This window comes from Aulonocara sp. 'chitande type north' Nkhata Bay, linkage group LG17 (genome assembly GCF_057382095.1).
Source record: "Aulonocara sp. 'chitande type north' Nkhata Bay isolate Kocher_YH1m ecotype deep benthic linkage group LG17, A_spYH_male_GT1.1, whole genome shotgun sequence".
Classification (NCBI taxonomy): Eukaryota; Metazoa; Chordata; class Actinopteri; order Cichliformes; family Cichlidae; genus Aulonocara; species Aulonocara sp. 'chitande type north' Nkhata Bay.
This window is the reverse complement of record NC_141360.1, coordinates 8,109,205-8,127,167: the sequence shown is the minus strand read 5'-3', so window position 1 is coordinate 8,127,167 and position 17,963 is coordinate 8,109,205. Positions and strand designations below refer to the sequence as shown.

At 38.2% G+C, this 17,963-nt stretch overlaps 2 protein-coding genes across 4 annotated transcripts in view; one reads left to right on the top strand and one right to left on the bottom strand.

Annotated features, from left to right (window-relative positions):
* ddah1 (dimethylarginine dimethylaminohydrolase 1) overlaps window positions 1-2,809 on the top strand; it is an 87,527-nt gene extending 84,718 nt beyond the window's left edge. For all 3 annotated transcript variants that reach the window (XM_086270038.1, XM_086270037.1, XM_086270036.1), the window contains one exon: window positions 1,276-2,809. In XM_086270038.1, the coding sequence (XP_086126164.1) occupies window positions 1,276-1,392 (117 nt within the window). In that variant the 3' untranslated portion in view covers window positions 1,393-2,809. The remainder of the gene's footprint in view (window positions 1-1,275) is intronic.
* Window positions 2,810-5,614: 2,805 nt separating this feature from the next.
* Window positions 5,615-12,643, bottom strand: mpl (MPL proto-oncogene, thrombopoietin receptor). Its single transcript, XM_086269696.1, has 12 exons — window positions 12,486-12,643; window positions 12,113-12,230; window positions 11,608-11,777; window positions 10,995-11,146; window positions 9,987-10,122; window positions 9,784-9,895; window positions 9,383-9,552; window positions 8,799-8,941; window positions 8,254-8,434; window positions 7,937-8,018; window positions 7,686-7,773; window positions 5,615-7,006 (listed from the first exon to the last, which is right to left on the bottom strand). The coding sequence occupies exons 1-12, from the start codon at window positions 12,577-12,579 to the stop codon at window positions 6,548-6,550; spliced, it is 1,905 nt and encodes a 634-aa protein (XP_086125822.1). The 5' UTR covers window positions 12,580-12,643; the 3' UTR covers window positions 5,615-6,547.
* Between the last annotated feature and the right edge of the window lie 5,320 nt (window positions 12,644-17,963).

The following is a 17,963-nucleotide window of genomic DNA, read 5'->3' as shown; positions in this document are numbered from 1 at the left end:
ATGTGAACGTTTTGAGTCACCATTGCAGCCACCATGTTTACTTTGAAGGGGAACTGTCTGTTTCCAGCTTTTGCTGCACTTTTTGACAGCAGTTGCTTTACAAACCACTCTGCCTCTTCCCTGCAAACCATGAGCAACCTCGGCAATCTGCTAACGACCAAAGCAACAGGAAGGATGTATTTAGCACAGAACTGTATGTTTCATCTAGTGACTACCAGCATACTTTAGCAACTCACAGCCAACAAATTGGGAGATAGAAATTTTTCTCATGTGGTTGGCAGATGGTTACAGACTGGTCTCTATTGGAAATAAGTGTAATTAGGGCCCAAGAGACTAAGAAAAAAAACAAACAAGCAAACCTGAACCTGAAGCACCTCTTGGACAGGCCGAGCATGCTGCTTCAGACCATGTTATTTCATTTATTCAATTAAAATGCCCTAAAAGGCACAAATAGCACAGTTTGGACCAGACTAGCCACTCCCCACACTTCAAGCCCTGCGGATCCTTAAAAAAACAGCAAATGGCAAGCAGGTTTTCTCAGTTTGATTCTAATACATATAAATAAGAATTAACATATTTTAACAAATAGTATATAATTGTTACAGGAGTCCATAGCTGGTCAGCACCAATGTTGAGAATATTTCAGGAAAGCTCTGATTTGTGCTGCTGGCCGTGTTACACAAAATGTCCCAGAAAAGAATCAAGACTTAGACAGAACTTCAGTGAGGTGAGGTTACACATGGCATCTGGTTCAGCAGAGGCTTTATCAGCCAAATTGCATCATGAGATAAAAATTAGTTTAGTTGGTCCCTCTGGCTGTGCCATAAGGCCTCACTGAAAGTCACAGCAGGGTTGAAGTTAGAGTTTATAGAGAAAACTGTCTTGGTTTGGAAGTGTGGTAGGAAAACGCTAGTTTTTTTCTGGAAGGTGTCCACACAGTGACACACTACTTTACAAGGGTCTTTTGAGAATGTCGTCATAGTTCTCACTCCCTTCTCTCTCTCTTTTCTTCTTCTTTTTTTATATTTTGCCGGGAGACCAGGAAAGCTTGAATGCTTGTTCTTCACAATTTGCGTCTCCCTGCAGAGTTTTTATATCACGGAGAATTACAAGTTGACAAGCTGAGCAAACAAACTTAAGTGTTACGTATGTTCCACTTCCAACTTAACTACTTCACATTAGATTGTTCTTTAGCCTTTTCTAATTCTACTGAATTGAAATGAACAGAGAAAATTAGCTAATTCCTAGCTGCGCTCCTGTCTGTGTGTCCTGCAGGTGTTTGAGAAGCTGAAGGACCACATGCTGATACCCATGTCCAACTTGGAGAAGGTCAAAGTGGATGGAGCCCTAACATGCTGCTCTGTACTGATCAACAAGAAGGCAAACATCTGAGCGGGGTCACTCGGGGTCTCTCAGTGCATGGTAACCACGCGGAGCCTTTAACTAATCACCATGGATCCCAAGGTTTGACCATCCTGGTATACAGAGGAGGTGTAGGGAAGTTTAATGTTGCTGAGGGGCAAAGGGAGTAATCTGTCTACCCTTTCACTCCAAAACACTAAAATAAAATTAAAAGTTTGAAAGAATAGTTCAGTTGATTTAAAATACAATATGTTCGTCAAATTTTCTCCTTATTAATTCATTTGTATTTTCCAATAGCATATGCTGCTTCACTTGTATACAAGCTGTTGTCATTAATTACAAGTGTATCTGATAAAGACCTGATCCCAGATCAGATTAGTCAACCATGTGCCATGTTGAATTTCCCCTTTAACCTGCACAGCAGGTAGAACCACATTAGTATAACCACACTTACTTACTGTCCAGTGTTTACAACTCTGAACCACACAGAACAGAGCGCTGGTGAAACCCAGTGGGACCTGTCAGCTGTTGTCTCTGTACAGTATGGTCTTACCAACATTTGACTTCAGATGTATTAATAATTAAGCTAATTCAGAAATCATTTGGGTACAAATAAAAATGATACAATTGATGTGCATTGTTTATGGTCACCCTTTTAACTGTGATTTAATTTTTCTGTGTGTTTGCTTATGTAATGAATTATGCACTAATTCTTCAAGAACTGTGTTTTGGAGCAAGTCCTGCTACGATGTGATATAAAATCTCAATGTGATTGTTGCAGTTACACTTTTTTTTCCTCTTGTATGTCAAATTGCTTCTGTTCTATGGTGGCCCTGAGAGGCCAAACGGACTGCAACTTAGGAAAACACCAGCAATAAGAAAAATGCTTCAAAAGCACACAAAACACAACAGAAATAGGAAAAAAGAAATAGCAAAGAACAGATTTCCAAAAGCACAAGGGAGGTGTATTTTTGGGGAGACAATAACCCGACGGACTAGTTGCAGGAACCAAAATATGCTAAGATTGCACTGGGAGACACTTAAAAGAAGTGGAGAATCTATTGGTTTTGTGTGGAAAGAAAAGATGAGAGGTAAGTGTGTTAGCCTGACTATTAGCCTGAAAATCCGTCATTAGTATTATATGAATCATGATAAAACACGCCTACCATGTTTTGGGTTCCTGCAACTGGTCCGTGAGGTTATTGTCTCCCCAGAAACACTTCCCTTGTGTTTTTTCCTATTTCCGTTGTCATTTTTCCTATTTCTGGTGTTTTCTTAAGTTGCAGTCCGTTTGGCCTCTCAGGGCCACCGTACTGTTCCTTTACAAGTGGTGCTAAAACAAACTTCCAAAACCATAACATTGCTTATTAATTCAAACAAATATTGTGAATTCTTATTCTGAAAATAATTCTTATTCTGAAAATACAGTTCTTAAAAAACTCGAAAAGCCTTGTGAAGATGTGAGATTCTGGTGTGATTACAGTGATTTTTTTTTTTTTTTTTTTTTTTTTTTTGCATTATAACTTGTTATTTAGAGAAGCTACCAGTGACTGAAGATTATATATAAAGATGGATGTCACCTCCCAGACCGGTGGAAAAAGAAAACAAAAAAATTACGCATGTGTGGAAGTGCCTTAAACCTGCATTACTTATAATGGGCACCAGGGGGCGACACCTCTTGTTAAAAAAAGAAGAAAAGATCATGGATTGTATGGAAGTCTATAAGAAAATGATCCTACTTTGCATTTGTTGTATGACTTCAGAAAACATGGATGAGTTTATAGTCTCAGTTGGTGTCCGATAAAACAATGCCGTCGTATCGGCATCAATTAAAACAATATGGCATTGTTTTAATTGATTTTAAATGATGATCTATTTAGGGTAAAACACGTAAAGGTAAAGATGAAGCAGGATATTCTTTAGCGTCCAATGTTACTTGTTTTTTGTTTTGTTTTATTTAGTCAGATCTACTTCTTGCTCGTCCAGGTTCAAAACATTAAGATGGTGATGACAAAAATGCTCCTTGCAAACCAATGTGTAGCTGTATCCATCTTTTATATACAGTCTATGGCAGTAACTGGTCAAGTGATGCTATATTGCAGTGGTTTTGTAACGTTTTGTTGATGTAAACATTGTATAAACAAAGAGGGGATGACAGACATGTAAGAAAGACTTAGAAACCCTAACCCGACAGAGGTGGAAAATTAGTGTTTTCATTATTAAACTCTGACCTAGACTTTCATTTACTCGAACAGAACACCTCTGCTTCTTTTAATCTACAGTGCCTCTCTGGAAAATCAATGACTTCAATCCTGCTGAATGATTCTGAAGGCAGTGTAGTTTTCTCACATCATTAACTGTGCCAGTGTCGTTAATTACTCTAATTTTTTCTTCTTTTTTTCCCCCCTTGTATGGCAGTTTTCACTCCACTGTTGACTAAGATCTTGCTGGGAAACTCTGTCTGTCTCACAGAACCCAGTAGGACCAAATGTCACTGCAGTCAGAGTTTGTACTCAAATACAGAACAAGCTGTTTGCTGTGTTTCCATGTGTTGCGTCCCAGTAGGAGCTGAAAGGTTGACCTGCCTCGGTGGCCTTATTCCTGTTGTTGCTGAATTCACGTTTTTAGGGCCTGTAAACATGGCAACATAGCATACGTAAACACGTATACTGTGTTACACCGTATGCATGTTAAAGCCCATCAGATTTCAAACCATGTCGTTTCTCACCCTGATTGCAAGTGAAAGTTAAGGAAATGACATCATGAGGTGAGTCAACCTCCCTCCACAGACATTTGTGTATGGGCAAGTGGGCAGTGATGAAACATGGAAAGAATTCTTGTTGGGAGGAGAGGCTTGTACGCCAGTAAACACTGACTCTTTTAAGCTTTCTCTCTTTCTCTCAACTGTCTCCCTCTCATAGCTCGCTTTTCTCCCACCCTCTGCGATTGCCTCATAGACGATTGTGGGCTAATTTATGGCCATGATATCATACAGTCTGGCGAACGCTGTAGATGTGCCATTAAAGTGCGACAGCAGTATATTTTACAGAAGGCGGCTGGCTGGATGCGGGGTGATAGCATACAGTAGTTGCAGAGCCATTTGTGATTCTCAACCAGTGAGTGATAGAGTCATACACTGTCTGATTAGTACTGTGTCAAGAGCTGGCATTATCTAAAATCATCAACCTCCCCGAGTGACACCAAAATATTCAATAAATGTTTGAATGAACATTTAATGCAGTTCTTGCTTTTTGAAGACGGTGTTCCCAAACAGTGCAGTGATTTTGTTAAAGAATTCTTGTTCATTTTCTTGTTGGTTCCCTCGTCCGCACCAGTGGTCGTGATGTTGTGATTTCCCATGTTTCATCTCAGGTCTTAAGTACAATTTGTGAGTGATAATTATTTGAATCATCTTACATTGAGCCTTTCAATTATTTTGTGTAATAAATTAACATCTAGCTGTAATGTGTCTGTTGATTTTTGTTTGTTTTTTATGACAGAGTTGAAGTGAAACATCCTCACCAGTTTACTCATATTACTACAAAGTTAATATTGCTTACGGGGATATCGTGTGTGTGTGAATGTATGATAAAAATACAAACTTAAGACTCGGCCAAAATCTAAATGTTCTCCCAGTTTCTGTCATGTAGTGTAGCTGCCCACATGTCTGAGAAGGACTTACTGTGACAACAGCCCACCTGCTGATCTCTACCACCACCTACTGACAGTAAAAGTATAACACACAGAAAGACTGCTTGTGCTTTGAAAAATAAAAATAAGATATCTCAAGGTAGGATACTGTAGCTGTTATTTAGGTGGAGGCAAGAAAAGCAAGAAGATGAAGTCTGACGTGAACGTTTTTGTTCTAAAAGCCTTAATAGAAAAAATTTATCGTTGTTATTTTATGGAAACACTTCTTTTAATCATCCGATAAGTCACCACTGAGCCCTAACCCTCATTTTGTATCCTTTTCACAGCCAACTTTACATATTGTACTGTACATGAAATCTCCACCACTGGAAACAAAGTACACTTCTTACCTTGTTCTTTCTTTTTAGGGGAACTTGATATAGATGTTTCTGATACTCCTTGCCGCAGTGACCTTGCAGTTAAACTTACCTGCAGGCCCAGCCAGAGGCAAATATGTAAAATGTTGAGCATCTCCTGGGTTTCGCTTTGAAATGTAATACCAGTCAAAGCCTAAATGGTTCAGTGACTACAGAAAATCCAAAAAGAATATAATTTTGTTAAATTTTATTGTCAAAACTGCAAAACATGAAAACAACATTGTAATGCATAATTAACACTTTTTTCAGTTATTATTGTACTTTCTTTAAAAAAGAAAAAAGAAAGGAAGTTGCAAAAATGTCTAAAAAGTAACACGTACAATCACTATACAACATTGGTAGGACAGTGAAAGGGGAAAAAACACTCGGGTGTCACCTTCACTTGGCAACAATGTAACATTTAAGGGGAAATTTGCTTTATACAGCATACAGAAAGAATGTACATCTTCTACACCAAGGTCCAAAGCAAACTCCGTTGCATTCCATTACTGCGATGTACAAAATTGTATCACAATAGTGTAAAACTCCCCCAAAAGAAATGTTAACATAACAACTTTAAATTATATGAAATATAAGCAGCTGCGGAAGACTCTCTGCTCCATAAACAGCGGCAGTGTGAATGAGCCGGAACGTGTCGCAGAGGGATCCTGTGAGCATATGGCTGAGTATAGCACAAGACTCAGAAATGATTCTTAATTGGTCACACCACTGAATGCAGTCACAGACTCATAGTCTCACCATTTTCTCTCACACAAGATAGAGACAGCCCTGCATACAATATACAATTTGACGATGGAAAGTAAGATGAAAGTCGCTGTAAAATCCTGCCAACCAAAAACTTAAACTCCAAATCTGATACCATCTGATCCTAAAAGACTACATATCAGGGCTGACCGTTGATGACGACTTTGTGGAATCGCTTCTTTACTTGGGCCAAACAATGTGTTAAGGCTCAAATAATTCATAGCTGAGCTCTGTTTTCATTTTGTAGCCTTTTTTTTTTTTTTTTTACAGCCAAACAGTACAAAGGGCAGAGATTACTGTACAGAAGATTTGCACTGATGGAAACAAACAAACAAACAAAAAAAACCAAACACTTGCTACACTTTTTGTTCTTCTTATGGAAAGTTAGTATAGATGTTTCCGGGACTCCTTGCAGCAGTGACCTTGCAGCTGAATTTTTCTGCAGGCTCTGCCAGAGGCAAATATGAATGGTTAAGAAGGTCACTGCATAAGCAAGGTGAGAAGCAGACGGAGCCATCAGAGCAGGAACACGTGGGAAGGTACTCATCTCCTATCTCATGGTTTCCTTTCTCTGTCACATGCTCATGTATGTAAATGTTTGCTGGTGAGCAGAGAAAGATACTGTCTTTGTTGAGAGTCACGTAGTCTGGAAAGATTTCTGTCCCCGGGCTTCCATCTACCAGTTCGCTGCTGGTGAAGCTCCCTTCTGATGACAGGAGCTCGGCGAATTCTTCTGACGGCTTCCTAAACTCGGAAACCTCTTCTTCAGACATGATCTCCACTACAGATGTAGTGTTTTCCTCGGAGCACAGCTTTTCTAGAACAGGATGATCCTATAGTGTACAGGGATTTATTTTTAATAAGGAAAAAAAAATGTCATTTGAAAAGTGCTTTCATTTGGAGCAAGCTTAACTTTTGTTTTTCTTACAAAAAAACAAAAAACATACTGCTATTAGTTTGATCAAAATATTTTTTGACATCTAAATGTAAAAAATGCATTTAAATCCTTGCTGACTTTGATGTGTAACACTGGTGATCAGAGCGGAATCTACGGTTACAGCCCAAAGACGAAGCAGCACTTTTCAGTGGAGAAGTCTACAAGAAGGTAGTTCATCAGGTTAGAATCACGAGGGACACGCCTCTAGTTCTCCACCATGAATTTGACTGTCAGTATAGACTTCTACTGTATTAGATACTGTGATGAGTTAAAAGATCACCATTTATTAGTATCATTAATATTAATTCATTTAAAAGCAAGCACTTTTTTATACAACGAGAGTGTGAAACCTTATCATCATGCCACAAAGATGTCACAAAACTAATCTAAATTCATACTGTAGATATTTTCCAAAACCAAATAAAATACAGATCAGAGTATTCCAATAAATAGTTGCTGTTTTTTGCTATGGGTGGGCCTGCAGGAGTTTTGTGATCCCACATAATATCTGTTTCTAGTCCATTTTTCCAAGAAAACAAGGATGAAAGTACCTGTAATGCAGTTAAATAACTTACCCTTTTCTGCGTGTTGATCTCTGTCAGATAGCCTTGCAAGACTTTCTCAGGGTTTGGAATTGGTGGCCAAAAATACTGCTTGACTTTCCTATAAAAATGCACAAAAGAGAGGAAACATGTCCTTAAATCTTTTTATGTCATAAAATTTAGTTAAAAAAAAAAACCCTTATAAAAGAAAGGGAACATCTTGGTTTGGATTTTCTTATAGGTGATTAAAATTTTGAATGAGCTGTGAGAAAAATAAAATCTACCTGATGTGCAGGGCACACACGATGGTGCTGGTGGTGGCTGTTATCAGTATAAACACTGGGATACACACGATGAGCAACACGCCTGAAAATGCAATGCATCCAAGTTTGAAATGTATCATATCTGTTTGTTCCCTTACAGCAACAAAGAACATCATTGTACTTAAAGATAACATTTCAAACTACTAAAAGTTAAATAAACTACTTGCTTCTAGTTCTTAGAAAGGAGTAATCTACTCATCTCTACCTAGTGATACTTTTTATTTTACTTTATGGTCAAGTTTGTATTTATTGAATTTTTGATCTTGCTGGAGGCTTACCTGTGTAACTGAGGGAGTCACGGGGGTTTTCACCAGTGAACACATTGGACCAGTCACTCCAGAAGCCAGAGTAAATTTGCCCAGCGGGTTTAGCTCTGACCCTGACTCTGTACTGGCTGCCTGCTGGAACCTCAACACATGCTTCTGTCTTAGGGCCCTTTACTATCTCTGGACGGAAATACTGAAACAGAAAGGGAACCAAATCACATTATTATATGATTATAGTCTGTTATTTCCTTTGCATTCTTTGACAACACCTTTGAGATTTCTCTTAAAATGCACTCATGCATGTGATTTAAAGGGCTGGCTGCACGTAAACTGAAAAAGTTCAACGCTGGCGCCATCTGCTGGAAAGATCAAGCAGCCTTCACACTGCTTGACACTGCTTAGACCTAATATCATTGGTCCACAAACAGAATATGTGCCATCATGATAATTCTAAATAGTTTTGAAAGGAATCTAAAGGGCAGGAAGGAAGATATATTCAATTCAAACATGGCCCTTGGATGTCAGTAAAGACAGCGCACACATACACAGCTACTTACCTTCCATCCTTCATATTCTTTCAGCTGGTGGTCAAATTCATACTGTAGGTAATTTGACAGTGACGGAAGAGGAGCGTCCCATTTCAAGCACAACTTATCTTTCTTGAGGATTCTTTTCAGATGAGTTGGTGGGGATGTTTTGACTGCAAAGAAAAAATCTTTCATAAGACCTTGTCTCAGGTTTGATCAGTGAAAAGGAAGCCCACAAACCTAACTGAAAGTTTCCTTCAAGACATCCAGGCAAGCTTAAGAGCTAACAAACCTCTGCCTTTCCTCCAAATTGAAAGGTAAACCAAGTCTGAACATGTTCACAACTGACCAGAGGACTGTTGTATATATTAATCACTTATATGACTGAAAGATCTGAGTAAATGTATGAGCATGTTCTTAGAAGCAAAACTTCAGCATACAAACTAAAGTAGCAGTTAGTCATTCATGGCACAGTTGGTTAATAATGGGGACTTTTCTGAGCTGCTTCTTGATTTAAAAAAAAAAAGCAAAAAAAACCAATTTTAGTTTAAACACAGATCGCACATGCAAAATAACCAAGAATGATAGAAATAAAACAATTAAATGCCACTCACTGGAGTTGCTGAGTGTAAATGCTCCAGTGTAGAAAGTCCTCCTTTTTGGACATGAGATGTTTGTGAGCTTGACCCTGACTTCCCTGGACTCTCCTCCATGGAAACAACACTGGTCAATGATTTTCTCATCAGCCACACATTCAGTCCAACTCGTCCACCTCGAGGTCTTGCTACAAGAGTTGTAACAAAGTCAAATCACAGAAAATAAAAGTTTCATATACATTTCTGTTGAATTGACCCGTTCAAAACTCTGGATTAGTTTGAGTATTTTAGTGCTCAAACTGTGTGACAATAAGATGGAAGGATGCTTGGATGGATGCTTTTGTGCCACAACACAGGTGGATGGAAAAATGACCTGTGCGTAATAATTCATGAAGTGATGAACGAGTGTTTTGTGTTACCTGTGAAGGATTTGGTAAAAAAGTCCAAAGTTGTTTTTATCATATTTGCTCGAATTCCAGTGACAGGTGACATTTTTCAGGTCAGAGGTGAAGCATAAAAGTGCAGTGTCATCTGAAAAGCATGGAAAAGATCATTACTGAGCAACCAGGTGCTGTTCAATGGGTACCATTTTATTCTCTCTGTAATTCTTGCTTGGTCGCACCTGCACTTTGGGGGACCACAGCTCGCGCAGGATCTGACCACCTGCTCCAAAGGCCATCAAAAGGTGAATCAGGTTTAATAGCGACTTGCACTTTAACCTCCTCGCCTTCTTTTAGAGAATCCAGTGTGTCCTCTTTCTTAGGTAGAAATCAAAAGCATCATCATAAAGCTTTGTTTGAAAAAAGTAACCACAAAAATATAAGCTACAACGAGATGAGTCAGTCTCAGAAGGCAGAGCTCAGGAATCATTTGGTAATTCTGGCACTGGTTATCAGCAAACTGACAGTAAATGGAATTCTATATTTAGGCAGTCTTTAGACTGACTTTTATAACAACTAACCACCAAATGCATAACTTCAAACCTTCATAGACTTTGGGGAGCTGTATAAAAATTCACATCCAATGCAGTTGTCATGAACAGCAGTTGAGCCGTAAACACTTGAAGAATTATAAAGATGGTCTTAACCCCAGGGTCTAGAAAGGGAAGCTGCTTTGTGAAGCACCCTAAGGCTTCACAATGGGTGACCGATGAAAACACAATAGACTACTCAGTCTTTGTGGACTATGATGATTGCAGACAACATGATCTGTACTGAGAGCATGAAGCAGGTGGAAGAGATTCTGGAGACATGGAGGTATGCACTGGAGAGAAGAGGAATGAAAGTCAGTAGAAGCAAGAATGGACCAGAATGGACAAAATTAGAAATGAGCACATCAGAGGGACAGCTTAGGTTGAGCCGTTTGGAGATAAAGTTAGCGAGGCAAGGCTGAGATGGTTTGAACATGTGCAGAGGACGGACAGTGGATGTATCGGACAATTGAAGGTTAAGATGGAGCTGCAAGGCAGGAAGAAAAGAGGAAGACCACAGAGAAGATTTATGAAAGGAGGACATGCAGAGCGTTGGTGTGACAGAGGATGCTGGGTGTAGTGTCAGATGACAACAGATGATCTGCTGCAGCAACTCCTAAAGGGAACAGCTGAAAGACAAAGGAGAGCAGCTGTGTGTACCTCTAGATCTAACTCCTTGTAAAGGACCTCAGAGGAGTACTCAATTCTGTACTTCACTAGTACGTCTTTTATGTTTGAAGTCCATGAAGGATTCAGCTGTCCCACTTGGCCATTTGGGTGTAAAGACAGATTAACTGGTGGATCTAAAAGAACTAAAAGAAAAAACACTCGGGTTTAGGAGTTGGGGCTGGGACATCATCACAGAAGGAAGAACACAGTATTGGATTATAGGTGGGAAGATGGTGGGAATAATTGACTAGTGCCTTGGCAAAGGTTGAGGTGGCCCCTGACTTTCTAGTTAACTGGTGATACCCACAATAAGTTAGCAATGCTATTTGTGTTTTCTTCTCTCTTTTTAATCAACATAGTTACTTCCTTGCAAATCATCCTAAAGCCTTCCCGTCCTTTAAACTAGGATTCAAGGATGCAAAACCTAAATTCCAGTTCACTGCAACTTATTTTTGATCTAACCCATAACACTCAGCATCTATTCGTCACCTTTATCAAAAGATGAAAATGTTTTAAATTTTGTAATATACAGTATCTAAGTAAAGTTTCTTCAATACTCTTTATGTGATGAAAAATTCAGTTTTGAAAAGACAAGATGTCTTACCATGATCGTTCATAAAGACAGTCCGAGTGTAGATGGTGGCGTTCGTAAAGGATTCAGTGACTGTAAGGATGCAGTCAACAAACCACATAACTTCAGGTAAAGAGCAGATGTGCAGCAAAGTTCCCTTCTCTGTTCTCTGGACGGATAATTCACACCTCTGCGCTGGAGAGCTTGATTGGGATGAAAGAAAAAAACAGCAGGCAGGGCTGCTCATTAATGAGCTAATAAAACAGTTTTAAACATCTTGCCTTGCGGGTAAGAAGAAATGCAATACAGGCGACTATCGTGCATAAACCATTAAAATGGTCAATCAATAAAAAAACTAACTAACTAAGAACTTTCCTAAAAATGTAGTCAGTATACAGCAGAAGCGTGCACATAGAATAATAAATAAATATCAGTAGCATGCCAGAAGTATCAAAAAGTGTCTAAACACAATGCATAAATAGTATTTAATAGTTTTCATAATACAGAAAGTTCAGTAGATTCACAGTGTTTAACATACTCTATAGAGTAGAACAAATTATAAGTCCTGTTGTCTGCAGTCTCGAAGAAGCAGGTGAAATCAAATGTTGTCCGAGAGAAACACTTTGGATTAGGCTCATCCTTCAAGAACAAAACATCTGCTCCAAAAATGACAAACACAATAAATGAAGAATATTGGAAATACAAAAAAAAAAAAAAAAAGACATTGTGGGCATTGCATTCAAGTTAACAAGGAGCCCAAAGTTCATATTAATGCCTTATGCCCCGCTAACAAAGAAACGTGCTCTGAGTATCTGTATTGCTCCCATTTTCACATTTTGGCAATAGTGTGTGGTTGCATAGTATCAGTTTATACTCCAGTGTTGATAAATAAACCATCCTTCAAGCCCTACCTTCCTCTGACAGATTACACTGTAATCCAGGCACAAAGAAAGCTTGTATCCACAGAATATTAAGGAATATTCCCAATCTGTAGAGGAAATTCATCTTGAATTGAGGCGCTGTGAAATTCTAAACCACCATGGCCATCAAATTAACACCGGTGCAGGCTTGTGTACGCTGTTTCCTATGCATGGTTTTAAGTAGGCAAGGGTGGGTAAGGATTGAAGGGTTGTGCTTAAAACAGGAAGCAAGCTTTCTGTACAGCAGAAGTAGTCACCAAGAAGAGGCAGATGGACTGATTAGACGTAAATAAACAAAAAGGTTGCGGTGAGCAGAGAATGTGACACCTCGGAAAATGTAGGAAGAACCCGAAGAACACAAATGAGGTTCTTCGGGTGCTTCAAATTCTTTGGTGACCACCTTCAACAGATATTAATTCAGTCTGCCAATGTTTTCCTCCTACTGATGAACAGAGAAGCGAGGTTTTAACCTCTGAAAAAAAAAAACCTTGCTAATTAACCGCTTCCTGACTTACTGCAGCATTGCAGAGCGCAGTGCACAGTTTTGAACTTCAAAAACATCTCAAAAAGTCCATGTTTACGTCTAAACTTCATCCTCCAGCTAACTTTGTTTAAATAATTTTTATTATTTGTCACGATGGAAATAAAAAAAAAAGAAAAATCTGGCTTTATCCACAAGAAAAAGTATGGATTATATTGTATAGTAGTATATACATTGTATAGTGATGCCTCTGATGTTTGCAACTGGAAAGCGCCGAAAGATCTTATTTAAAACTATATTAAAGGTTTTTTTGGGGGGCGGTTTGTTTGTTTTGCACAGACGTGTATAGAAAAGAAAATAATTTTCACCTTATGTCATTAGAACACAGTAATAATGAAACACGTGAGAGCAGAAAAGCAAACTTATCATTTGATGCGTGCTGACCACACCACAGATATGTCTGATATATCTCTGCTACCATGAAATGAAAACCTTGAGTCTAACTAACTTGCTTTTCAGAGTTTCATTAGTTATAAGCCATAATCATCCAAATTAAAACAAAAAAGGTTTGGATTTTTTTTTTCATTTTATGTGTAATGAATAGAGAATATTTGAAAGTTTACCCTTTCCAGTTGAATTATTTAACAAAAAAAATCATAGACTATAATTTGAGATGCACTAATGGTATCCACATACTTGACTGTGTTATTAAGAAACTATTAACCTTGCGTAATGTTTGGTTATGGTTGATGCCATGCGATTTGCCAGCTACCAAAGTTGACCAATCTCTGAGAGGACTGGCTTTTTGTTTGTTTGTTTAGACACACCTGAGGCTGAGGACCTACCACAAAGATTGTCTGAACTGCAACTAAACACCAAAGCTTTGCTGTGGAGTTGTGTTTATTAGTAAACTTAATCAATATTTAGATAGTAGCAGAAATATTTTAATGTCCTGTTAAAAATATCTTTTCTCTGACATGAATTTTGCATGTTAGCTCTATAAAAAAAAGCTTGTATGTGTTTATGTGTTTGAGAAATGCGGATTATGTGTGTGAAGGTATGTTGGAGAGCGCAGGAACAAAAGCCAAGGCTACGACTGAGACTAACGGAGATCCTGTTCAAGATATTTATCAGATTGTGAAAAGACAGGTTTTACATTTACACTCAACTGCTACTTCACGTGATGCATTTTGTTAGTACCTGGCTTGACTCCCTTTTTCCTTCAAATTTCTGCTCTGACCTCTGACATCAACAAGGGATTTTCATCCAGAAAACGGATGCTCAGTAAACCTCTGTAAACCCGAGACATAGCCATGCATGAAAATCCCTGTAGAGCAGCAGTTTCTGTCATAGTCGGACCACCCTGTCTGGAACCAACAACCACGTCAAAGTCAGTTAAATCACCTTTCTCCTTCATTCTGATGCTCAGTTTAAACTTCTGTTGGCTTGACTGAATATAAAAAAGCTAACTTATGTTGTTGTTGTTTATTGTTAAGGTATGTATGAGCGACTGAGAAATAACAGGTTCTGACAGCTGGAGAGAATTTAAGACTATTTTTCTGTAGACTTCCTGTTATAAATGAATAGGCACTGTGTTGTATTCTGTGGCTTTTGTGGTGATTTTGAAAGTTTTGAATCCTTAGTTAATTTTGGGTTGCTTTTTATTTTTTCTTCTTCTCTGTGTTTAAGGTTTAGATTTTTTTTTTTTTTTTTTTACTGCTTGTTTATTCTAGGAAGGAGTTTTAGCTTTTTGATATTATGCTTTAAGGTTTCTGTCTAGATTCCTCCATGTTATTTTTGTAGCATGTTCCAGTGAGAGTTTCCTGTCTGCGTTTAGAAGGTATCTTTTTATTATCAGCACCTGTGTCTCAATTCCCCCACGTGTCTCCACTTCCCTATTCCGCAGAGCAGTCTGTCTACACTCAGTGGATTTTATACTTTCGACTCTGCATTCAACCTCAAGACAATAAATTATGCTTTTGCTTAACTTTTCGCATTCTTAAGTCGTCTTCGTCACTTTTAGGTCCTGTTACACTTACAGACACTGCCATTACAGTTGTAAACACTTCATTGTAAAGTTATAAATAAAAATACAAAAGAAGAAGAAAACAAAAAAAGTATTTTTGCTGATGTCTGTGTGCACCTCAAGGAAGAAAGGCTCATATATTTCTTGCCAGGTGTGTTACAGTCTTTTGCTGAGGTAATTACTTTATTTATCATTGAGATAATCCTTTGAGATACTCAAAACTGAAAAATGTGTAGAAGAAAGATGTAAAAAAAGAAATACAGTTCCAGATATCTCATCCACATTATTAGAAAACATATTTCTAAAAATTGGAGTTTTATGTCATCCTCAAGTCAGTTTACCTTAAGGCAGACACTGAAGAATCAGGAAAACTGAATTAAGGGCTAAGAGTATATGAAAGCGCCACAGTAACATCAGATGCTTTAAATTCTTTTAGACATCCTCCATGTTAGTAATAAATTCAACACAAGGAATCAGTGTAAGCAAAATGTGAAAGAAACCTAGCATCAAATATGAAGCATGAGCACTGTAATCATTTAAACAATGGTCAAGTCTACCAACGGCAATGTTGTGGAGACCTTATATAGCCAAGTGTAGCAAGCTAATATCTCAGAGCAAATGATTAAGGAGCTCAAATGAGGTATCCTGTAGCCACTGGACACTGACTATAATTACAGAAGGACCTGTTTCTGAGCACGGGCCAGGTGACTGCACTGATGCAATATAATGTCTCGTCTAATTGGTGCAAACGACTAGTGGTGAACCCAGAGAGCTAGTTAATGGCTGTTTTCACATGGATTCTAAGTATCTAGGAAAACAATATTGAACAAACTGAAAGCAAACTTGGTGAAGCTTTTGTGCACCAAAACATTTGAACAGCCTTCAAACTTGAAGGTGAAGAATCCTTATATACCTACTCATTTTTTTAAATGTATGCTGCAAAGCTATGATGGATACTATCTTTCTGAAAGAAATGATCAGTGTGGCCAACACAAAAGCCACAATCACAAAGTTTTTTTACAAGATGATAGAAAGATGTTTGTCCTCTAATTATGGTTGACTTTAGTAACGAAAATTGCAACACATCCCATTTTTGGCTGTGTCACAGATGACCGATCAGACAAATTTGTTGCACAAGGACATGCAAGGGGAACAAGGGGAAGGAAGAGGAAAATATGCATCACAACTATGACAATATAACAACCACAAATTTTAAGACACAGTGCAGTGAAAAACTCATCCATGTTGGGCAAAACACTAAAATACATAATCTACTGTAAAAAAAATTACAGTGAAATACCTACAAAGATTTTTCCATTGGAAAGGAATGCTGTTTAAAATATGTACATATAGAGTGGCTTGCAAAAGTATTCGGCTCCCTTGAACTTTTCCACATTTTGTCACATTTTTGCAAGCCACTGTAAGCAAAAGCTGAAAAGAGAAGCTTCTAGTTTGTTGTTTAAAGCATCCTAAGCTCTTCAAAAAACATGTTACAAGTTGTAAACAATGTAAATGATGGACCCTATGCCTCTAGGACAAAGGGTAGGATGAGCTGTAAATGGGCCAATAAGAGCAAGTACTGCTAAGTAACAAAACTAATACTAGTACCTCTTCACCTAGATATGCCACTTTCACTCTAAGGAAAACCACAGAAGAGAAAGCAGTTGCGCTTTACTGGGATCTAAGAGCAATTTGTACAAAATGAGGTCAAAATAGGTCAGCAACAGCTGAAGTCCTTTCTACAATGCCAAATGGTGTCTTGGCCAATACAGTAAATAAATAAATACATTTGAGGTGTGTGAAAAAGGTTATGTGGAGTTAGTGTTAGTGTGACATTAGTGTGACTCAATAGTGAGTCCAGCACTTTTATTTTTAAGATCACAATCAAAGCGTATCCTTTCTGCTGACAGGTGTTAGCTATTAGTTGTTGGTTCAATTTACAAGTTGTTCGGAATTCTTGCAATTCTTGGTGTTGCCAGCAAAATCTTGGGAAGCTTGAGTAATGGAAATGGTTCAGTATTGTGGTTTACCACAACCAGTTAAAGAGTGGTGGATAGATTGGCCAGGAAAAGTTTGGAAAGCATGCTTATGTGGACTTGCATCACTTTGCGAGTGCAAGTCAGCTACCTGCTGCTGTGAAATGAGGTCCACCGAGTTTATTGCACCTTTTCGAATGGATCCTTGAAGAAATTCAGAAATATAGTACAACAAAAAGAGCCATCTCAGTGGAGCATCACACAAACCGAATTGGAAAAGAAACAGAAAAGCCTTTAATAAGTTAACCGTTTGTTTCAGGATGGAGTCTTGCATGTGGGAGAACTCAGGTGAGCTGGCTTGGTAGTTGAGTCTTCTTCCCTGACATAAGCACCTTATCATTTTGACCAAACACCAAGATGTTTGCTAACTATCAAGAAGGCCAACAATTCAATTCAGTTCAATTCAGTTTTATTTATATAGCACCAAATCACAACAACAGTTGCCTCAAGGCGATCAACATAATCACAAAATATTAACAAGCACACTGGTGACACAGGAAAGAATCAACAAAGAAGACTAATTTATACTGTACAAAAAATGGCTGGGTAGCTATAAATGTTTTAAGCTAACATTAGCACTCACACCACACTCCTCTCCACCAAAACTGGGCATAAAAACGTGGCTTTTTCTCTTCATAATCATGTAGCAGAACAGAAGCCAACCCAGAATGATAAAATATCTGCCCATTAAAGATTAAATCCTGGATTTCAACTGGTAAGAGGGTTCTTCCTGTTAAAAGGGAGTTTTTTGTTCCCACTGTCGCCAAAGTCCTTGCTCATAGGAAGTCATATGATTGTTGGGTTTTTTCTCTGTATGTATTATTGTAGGGTCTACCTTAGAATATAAAGCGCCTTGAAGTGACTGTTGTTGTGATTTGAATTCAATTGAATTGAATTGAAAAATAATAACTTTAATACAGCCAACT

What these genes read in the sequence shown, in the direction of transcription:
- mpl (XM_086269696.1), bottom strand. Translation starts at nt 12,579, where the DNA reads ATGAATTTCCTCTACAGATTGGGAATATTCCTTAATATTCTGTGGATA. An exon ending in TGTCTTTATGAACGATCATG is followed by an intron (nt 11,147 to 11,607) that starts GTAAGACATCTT and finishes TTTTTCTTTTAG; the next exon opens with TTCTTTTAGATCCACCAGTT. An exon ending in AAGAATATGAAGGATGGAAG is followed by an intron (nt 8,435 to 8,798) that starts GTAAGTAGCTGT and finishes TTTCTGTTTCAG; the next exon opens with TATTTCCGTCCAGAGATAGT.